Source organism: Euprymna scolopes, chromosome 5 (genome assembly GCF_053919585.1).
Source record: "Euprymna scolopes isolate OS-2025 chromosome 5, ASM5391958v1, whole genome shotgun sequence".
Classification (NCBI taxonomy): Eukaryota; Metazoa; Mollusca; class Cephalopoda; order Sepiida; family Sepiolidae; genus Euprymna; species Euprymna scolopes.
The window spans coordinates 10,683,326-10,692,452 of record NC_136486.1 but is presented as its reverse complement, the minus strand read 5'-3'; the positions used below and the strand labels follow the sequence as shown (position 1 = coordinate 10,692,452).

Below are 9,127 nucleotides of genomic sequence, written 5' to 3'. Positions count from 1 at the left end.
ATTGGGGGGGGGGAATATTGGAAGAAAAAATTGGGGGGGGGGAATATTGGAAGAAAAAAATTGGGGGGGGGAATATTGGAAGAAAAAATTGGGGGGGGGAATATTGGAAGAAAAAATTGGGAGGGAGGGGGAATATTGGAAGAAAAAATTGGGAGGGAGGGGGAATATTGGAAGAAAAAATTGGGAGGGAGGGGAATATTGGAAGAAAAAATTGGGAGGTGCAATATTGGAAGAAAAAAATGGGGGGGTGCAATATTGGAAGAAAAAAAATGGGAGGGTGCAATATTGGAAGAAAAAAATGGGGGGGTGCAATATTGGAAGAAAAAAATGGGAGGGTGCAATATTGGAAGAAAAAAATGGGGGGTGGAATATTGGAAGAAAAAAATTGGGGGGGGGAATATTGGAAGAAAAAATTGGAGGGGGGGAATATTGGAAGAAAAAATTGGAGGGGGGGAATATTGGAAAAAAATATTTGAGGAGAATATTGGAAGAAAATATTTGAGGAGAATATTGGAAGAAAATATTTGAGGAGAATATTGGAAGAAAAAATTGGGGGGGGGGAATATTGGAAGAAAAAAATAATTTCAGAATATTGGAAGTAAATAATAATTTCAGAATATTGGAAGTAAATAATAATTTCAGAATATTGGAAGTAAATAATAATTTCAGAATATTGGAAGTAAATAATAATTTCAGAATATTGGAAGTAAATAATAATTTCAGAATATTGGAAGTAAATAATAATTTCAGAATATTGGAAGTAAATAATAATTTCAGAATATTGGAAGAGAATAATAATTTCAGAATATTGGAAGAAAATAATGTCAGAAATATTAGAAAAAAAATTATTTTTTTCAAATACTTTAGATTATAACTACAGATGAAAGTACATATACAACTAATTGTCAATTTTCTTTTTTTTAGATCAAATTAGGTCATTTACAATTGACTGAGAATTGCATTCAATCTGACACTTGTTTGTAATAAATTTGTGGCCTTTGAATTCATAAATCTTCTGTATCAAATTTTTTGTTTCATCTTAAAAAACAAAAATGTTGCTGATGATTTGTAATTTTCCAGTGAAACAATTTACTTGTTCAATTAAATGTTGTGGAATGTTATGAAAGTAATGGTTTGAAATTGAATATTACTAAGATCAAAGTGATCAGTGTTTGTAACATATGTACTTATGCATGATAGACTCTTCCCTTGGTTGACAGTTGTAATGTTATGCTGGTTAGTTCCATGCTACAAATTATATAAAATCCTAACCAACAGAACCATTTTATATAAATTTATTTTAAAGAATATTTTTTTTTTTATTCAAGAAGAAAAAGGAAACCTACCCCAACATCATCCATTAAATGAAGAAGTTTCCCTCCTCGAGATTCTTTGTCTGGAAAAAAAAACTGCAGCCCCTACAACATAAAAAAAACGTTACATTAGAGAAAAATAGAATGATTTTGACACAATGAAAGAAAATATTCAAACAATATGTATCTCTACTTATATAGAAAAGGCACATTGTATGTGCGTCTGTATGTGTGTGTGAATTTGTTCCCTATGGACTCTGAAATGGCTGGACCATTTTTTTCAAAATTTTACACAAATGCACATTATGTGTCTGGGATAGGTTTTGTATGTAAGCATTGAAAACTGATAATCAAAAAAATCCAATTAAAAGAACAATCCGATTTGGACCAAAGTTAACACCCTTATACTGCCTAACATCACAAGGACCTAGCGTTTAAAATCAACAATAGGTTTTTGATAAGACTGAGGCCGGTTCAAAATAAATGTTTCTGCTTAGAGCATAATTGAGCCATGATCCTTGACTTTTACATTTTAAACTTTAATTCAAGCAGTTATATAAAAATGATTTTATAAAATCAAAAGTAGGTTCTCTACCCATGTAGACTACAATGTATTGTGGACTGTGGAGAGGCATGTAAAGCTTCTTCCTGGTGCACCACGGTGGATCTTCGACTAGCATAGGTAATCAATCGATTTGATTGAAAAAAGAAAAAAAAAAAAAGATGATTTCACCAATTTTTATGACAATGAAAGTATTGAAAGTGTGGAAAATTTGTTGATTCTCAACGTTGGGTCTCCCTGCTCGTCCTAATTAATGAAACAATTTTCCGACAAAATTCATTTTTATTCACAATTCACCAATTCCAATGCTTCTCAAACATTGATAACTTTTTGTAAAAAGATTTTTGTTTGACCTCAAAATTAACTTGCAATATTTTTCACTAGAACATTATTTTGAACGATGTCACCAGTCAGTGAGAGTCAAATTGGAAGAATAGGATGGATGCAGAATTCAAAACATAATTCACGTAATATTGCTATCAATGTGATTGTTTTGGTGAAAGGGAACTTTTCCTTGTTCTTTTTTTTTTTGTTTTTTTCCTTCAAACATACACCAATGTTATACAATATTCACTCCCAAGCCTATTCTTACGACTTTCTCCCAGGTTTTCTTTCCCTGTGAAATGCATCAGCAATGCTCACACCATCTTCTGTTGACTTCCATCGCAACTTTGTTCTCAAATAGAAATAAGGTTTAACATCAAAGTCACGATCTACCAGGCCCTTATGCACACCATTCTTCTTTATGTCTGCAAGACTTGACCTATAAGGGTAAGACTTGACCTATAAGGGTAAGACTTGACCTATAAGGGTAAGAAATCTATGCAAACTGAAGGTATTCAACCATCACTGCCTACACTGCATCCTCCATGTCTGCTGGCAACAATTTGTCTCCAACAGTACAGTTTGTGCTCACTGCAAGATCCACTCCCTCCAAAAATTGCTCCTTGCCAGACACTTTTGTTGGTTCAACCACGCTGTTCGAAGACACAAAGGTAACTATCTGTGAAGTCATCAACCAAACATCACCGCTAGGTTGGAAGAAACATTGTGTTGGTCAACTCAAAACCTGATTCAGCAGGACGCTGAACTGATTCTGGACCATTACCTTTACGGGGTTCATTGCTGGAACTGCAAATGGCTTGCACTATCGGAAACAGCCTTGGATCACTGTGTTTGATCAGCCATCATTCGGGACATAGTGAACTTGTTGGAAAGAGCCGGCACAACCAACCCAGGATGAATGCCGAAACCATGAGCCAACACATGCAAATGCTGGGTAAAACGTCTTTGGTGGACGCAACTGTTCCGTCTGTGTTTGCTCCTCATTGGTTCACCTTTGTTGGCAACATCATTTCTCATTGCTGCTGCATACGGACACTCAGTCAACAAATCTATTTTCAATTTTTACTAAAGGTAGCTTATTTGACAAAATTTGAACCTTTGTCCGCAAACTGAATGACCTGATAACTTAATATGCTTCAACCAACTAATCCACAAGAGATGATCATGAAAGAAAAGTTAAATTCCTAAGGGCAAACACTATTTTCATTAGAATATTCAATAATTTATATAGGCACTTTTTTAGTTTCATATTTGAACAAAAACATATTTGATGTAAAATGGATATTAAATCTGATTAAAATCAATTTACAGTTGGTAAAGTATGTTTGGCTAAAAGACACCTTCCTTGTGGACAGATCAATTTAAAAAAAAGGAGGGGGCATAAAAGAAAACTTAAAAACTACCGATGGACCAAATCTAGATTTATTTTTCCATTTTTTTATTTTTTTAAATTTTAAAAATCCTTTTATATACTTTTGCCTTCGATAGCTTTATTTTATCCCCCTCCTCCTCAATGGTTAATATCGATTAAAGGGAGACAAATCGTAAGATCTTCATAGAAATTTCGAACCTTGGGCTTTTTGTTTAGAATTCAACCTAATTTTAAAAAGAACTACAGAAAAATGTTTATGATGTATGTACTTATCATGTAACGAAAATATCATTTTCCAAAAATTATATAAATTGATCAAGTAGTTTTATTTTTATAAAGAAAACCATTTTTTGATAATTTAAAGCTATAAATATAGAATCATTAGCATGATGAGGCTGATCTCGCAAGTTTGAATTATTGTGGAGTTATCTGGTCCTGTTGTGTTGGTCACCTCAAAACCTGATTCAGGACAGGTTCTGATTACGGAGTTCATCACTGAAACTGCAAATGGTTTGCACTCATAATGGAAGCAGCCTTGGATCGCTGTGTTTCATCAGCCATTGTTTGGGACATGGTGAACTTGTTGAAAAGAGCCGGCACAACCGCCCCAGTGTGAATGTTGAAACCATGACCTGACTGAACTGAAACTGCTATCTTAATTGTTATACATCTACTAACCCATTAATTTTCATTCATTTTTCTTTCAATGTGACCATATTATCAAAGTCTCCAGTTATGCATACTACTCTCTATACTGTCCAGATTTAATTTTCTTGTGAGGTTATCAATTGTAAGTTTAAGACACACATGACACATCATCCCTCTTATTCTCATATCATTTATCTGCATGCAACGCATGTCCTCAATCCTCACTGGCTATGTTTCACTTGCATACATCATCACACTGTATGCAAATACCAGAAAGATTCTTCCCTTAGTTGAAAGTTGTAATTCTCTGTAGGTTAGTAATGGCAAAAGTTTCCTGAACTTTCAATTCATTCCTAACTTTTGCAATCACACTAGCGCCTGTTCCACCCTGTGCTCCAATGGTATCATCGAGATAAAACTTCTTTACAACCCCAATAGATTATTTCTCCGCATCAGAGTTCTCATCCATTTCCATTGTCTTACACTTCTTGCATTGGTTATCCTCTCTCAACCCAATGATGTCATGGAACTTTTTTATGGATAGAAAACAAAAAGATGCACTGCATGACTCACTTTCAATAAACTGAGCATCTTGTATACAAACGAAAAGAATAGAAAAAAAAAAATGGAGGAAGAAAAAAAAAAAATGAACAGGTATTATTACCATCAAGTATAACATGCCAAGCAATTTTGCGCAAATGACTTTGTTCAGGTTTCGGGTTATCAAGAACATCACAAAGGAAGTTAAAAATCTGATCAACAATAATCTGTAAAATAATGAAAAATATTCAAATACAAAATCAGAAAAAACAGAAAGAAAAGATTAATGCACATCAGTTTTGAATTACAGAAAAAGTACAGAATAGTTAACATTTTAGAACTTATAAACAAAATAAAATCGCGTAATTTATATAAAAGGCATTAGACTGAAATTCTCTATTGAACTTGTATAGATTTAACATGTGGAAACGATTTGTAAAAGTTTATTAAATGCTAAAATACAGAATAGTTAACACTCAAGAACTTGGATAAAATATTAACATTCTTTAACATGTTAAAAAAAACTAAGCTAAGCAAAACTGAAAAAGTCAATTTTAAACAGTATATTTCATATTCAAGTTTAAATTATATATTTCTTTTTTGAATGAAGATATTTTAATACGTGAAATTTCAACAAATGAATCACTTCCTTTCTATTATATTTTCAAAAAAGTAAAAAATTCCTGAAATAATTACTTTTTGACTATTATTCAGATTCATCATCACGGGTAAAAGGCAGTGCACCAGCTGAATGATCAAACTTGTGTTGGCATAGTCTTTCCTGTCAGAAGATAAAAACATGTTTTTTTTACCATGAACAATCGATGTATGTATCGATTCAAACATAGAAAGTAATTGGGTTTCTGAATTTTTGGAATGAAGATTGATTATCTGTATTATTTTGGCCAACTAATCCTCTGGTCTGCTTTGGGTAGGATTGAAACCGCTATCTTTAGACAATGCTCACTTGGAACCATAGAGACTCAACACATATATCCACTGCACCATGGTACCTGAAGTGATTACAATCCTACTCAAAGCAAACCAGAAGATTAGTTGGCCAAAACGTGGTGAGACAACAACTATGGAAGGCAGTAATTACTACCGATAGTTATAAGATTCAGCATTCCTATCCCATCGCGGTTAACCACCTGAAGAAGGCCAAAGGATGAGTTCACTGAAACATGGTGAAACAACAACTATAAAGATGAGGAGAAAAGCCAATAATCAAATGAAAACGCAAATTATGTAGCCTCATCTCAAAAATAAAAATAAAATATATTATTTGTTCAGTTCTTTTTTCATATTAACAAATCAGTTGAAATATTCCTCTTAGGTTTTTGTTTAATAGCATATCAACCTCTTTTGGGATTATTTAATACTGAAACCTTGGATGATGAATTGGTGAATGCCAACTCACACCCTTAAATTCTCACAAAGTGTGAGTCGGCATCCAATTCATGATCGGGATCAATCAATTTTTAAGATTGAGGTTGCAGGTGCAGGAATCTCTAGAAGTTGAAAGTAGTAGAGTACCCACGAGATCTCCGATTAACAAGGTTTTCACCAAATCACATCCTCACATACATAAAATAAAAACATGAATAACTCTGCAAAATAGCAACACTTAACAAAGAACTCGAGATTGCTGTATTGACATGAAATAAAAACATTTACATGTTATAGAAATCTTAAATCGTTCCAACATTAGTTTTTTCTTGTAATAAGTGTTTGTTATGCAAACTTAACTAAATGAGGATCTCGTGAAAATGGCATAATGTTTAAGATCATTGATTTTTATGAACCAAATGACACATGTGGTTTGAATGTGGTTATTTTCTGAGAGGAAAACAGTCATTAAACCATGCAAGCAAAATGCATGCATGTGTGTGTGTGTGTATGTTCATTGCAAATTCAAGACGGAGAATTTTAACGCCTTCCAAGGGCGGAGTTATTTTTAGATCCAGTCTCGGGAAAGACAAGAAAAGAAACTGGAACAAAACTAAACTGATTTGACGTTTTACATCTGAATAGACAGAGTCCGGCATATGTGATGATCACGGGCAGCAGTGATGTTTACTTGTAGAGTTGCATCCTGGACTGTAAAAACAAGTTGATTTTTGTCTGTAGCACATGTAAAGTCCACAGTGAATGATTTAATGTCTCCGAGTTTCTTAGACATGTGTCGGGATGGAGAAATCTGCAGCGAAACTGATTTGATTTTTCGTGGTAAATCCTTATATAGAGATGTTCTTGAACATTCCAACCTGTTTGCTGTATCGCTGTACGTGGAAGAGTTTTTTTATAGCATGTGTGCAGATGGTCAAATTGCAACATTGTGTGCTTACGTGTTCTGATTTACGTGGGCGTTGAAACAGTGATTGCTATGAAAATGTCTCTACTGAAGATTTGTTCCAGCCCTATGTAGCGGTCGCTACATATGTAATGTTTTCACCTGAAATGTGTTGATTTAAAAGATCACCAATCTACACAAGCAACGAAATTGCCATTTTTGTCAAAAGCATAGGATTTGCAAATGCTTGCATACTGGAGGAGGTGTAGGAGTGTGATATACTGATGAGGATAGCAGAAAAAAAAGGATTGTAAATAAGAATAATATTGGATATTGATACAGAAACAACCCATGGTCACATCTCAAATTTCTTAAGATAACTTCCATAAGAAATTGAGGATAAATGAAAACGTTACTTACGCATCCATGTAAGTTGTGATTATATGCCAAATTTCTTGCACTGGAATCTCATCAATTTCCACAATTTCCAAACGATTAACTTTCTTTGTATTTAGCTAAAAGGGAACAAAAAGCCAAGAAAGAAAATCAAGTTTGAGAATATAATTGCAAAAAAATCTCTTCAAACCAAAAAAGTTCCTTAAATCTTGTCAACTCCAAAGACTATTCCTGCTTCAATCCATGTTTCACACAGTAAACTCGCTGGCCATTCTTTTTTATATACTCATTATTGGCAGGATTGCAGAGTCGGATGGTAAAAGTCACACTCTGACTCCTAAAATTCCTAGGATGCCAACTCCATGACTCCATGTGGAAATCTATTCTGCAGATCCATATACCAGCCTCCCACATTTATAAATACTTTTCATGTATATTATATTTTACCTTTAACATTTACTTGTATGATAAATATAAACTCACATATACACTCAACCAGCTTTATAGAATAAGATAACAAAATAAAAAATTTACAATTAAATTTTATTATGCTATCCGTTCAAAATGGAATACAATATTTAAGGATAGGAAAACCTCTTTAGGCTATGGAATTTCGAAGCCAACGCTTCTCATCACAAGAGGAGAGTAAAGACACATATTATACATAGAAGAAATTTTTTAAAAGATAATATTGCTTTTATTAAGAGGATCAAAAGAAAAACAGGAAAAAGCTATAAAGGGCTATAGTAGCATGGGTTGCTTCTTATTGATTTAGGTCCATTTTTTTTTTTTTTCGGAAAAGACTGTAATTCCAGATTGATCCCGGACTAATTCGATTGCCAAATTCCATTTGATTCAGGAACTGGATAACTTTAGAATTACAATCCGATTGTTATCCAATGTAATCCACAGTGATCTCACCCTAAAACAGAATTTTCATTGATCCTGTGTGACGTCATAACCAAAACAAAAATAGCTGTCCAGACAGGATTTGCTGGACCAAAATATCTTGAAGTAGAAGCAGTACAGTACAAAATATGATATATCTCCAAAAATAAAAGAAAAACCATACAAAAACTGCTAAATTGTGCAACTGGTAAAACTAAACAGGAAAACCATTTAAAAAAATAAATTTATTGGACTTCAGGAGTCGGAGTCAGATAAAATATTCCGACTGACTTTTAGTACTCTTAGAAATCCAACTCCGACTCCAGCTAAAACCTCCGACTCTCTTCGACTCTGCAACCCTGATTATTAGTTCTTATTTAGAATTCAACCTATTTAAAAGAAAACAAAAATACAGAAAACTGTTTATGTACATACCCAACACAAAACGAAAATGTCATACTCCAAAATTCATGTAAATTGATCAAGTAAAGATATTTTTTTAAATATTTAAAGCAATTAATGTAAAATCATTAGCATTACAAGGTGGATTTCACAAGTTTAAATTATTGTGGATTATTTGTCTTTGTCCTTTTTTTTTTCAAAATGACAACTCGAAACAGTTCCTTTTTGCTTACTCTGATAATTTTATTTTCTTAATTAAAAATAACTATTTGGTCTATTTACATAATTTTTGGAATATTATATTTTCGTTCCGTGATGAGTACATACATCAAAGATTCTTCTGCATTTTTATTTTTATGTTGAATTCT

The 9,127-nt window shown here is 33.1% G+C and overlaps 1 protein-coding gene across 2 annotated transcripts in view; it reads right to left on the bottom strand.

The window, feature by feature from the left end:
• The window catches only part of LOC145276705 (zinc finger ZZ-type and EF-hand domain-containing protein 1-like), a 156,518-nt gene that overhangs the window by 132,642 nt on the left and 14,749 nt on the right, over positions 1 to 9,127 (bottom strand). For both annotated transcript variants that reach the window (XM_080127901.1, XM_080127902.1), the window contains exons 6-9: positions 7,494 to 7,588; positions 5,477 to 5,561; positions 4,905 to 5,007; positions 1,347 to 1,418 (exon numbers count right to left, since the gene is read on the bottom strand). In XM_080127901.1, the coding sequence (XP_079984027.1) occupies positions 1,347 to 1,418; positions 4,905 to 4,973 (141 nt within the window). In that variant the 5' untranslated portion in view covers positions 4,974 to 5,007; positions 5,477 to 5,561; positions 7,494 to 7,588. The remainder of the gene's footprint in view (positions 1 to 1,346; positions 1,419 to 4,904; positions 5,008 to 5,476; positions 5,562 to 7,493; positions 7,589 to 9,127) is intronic.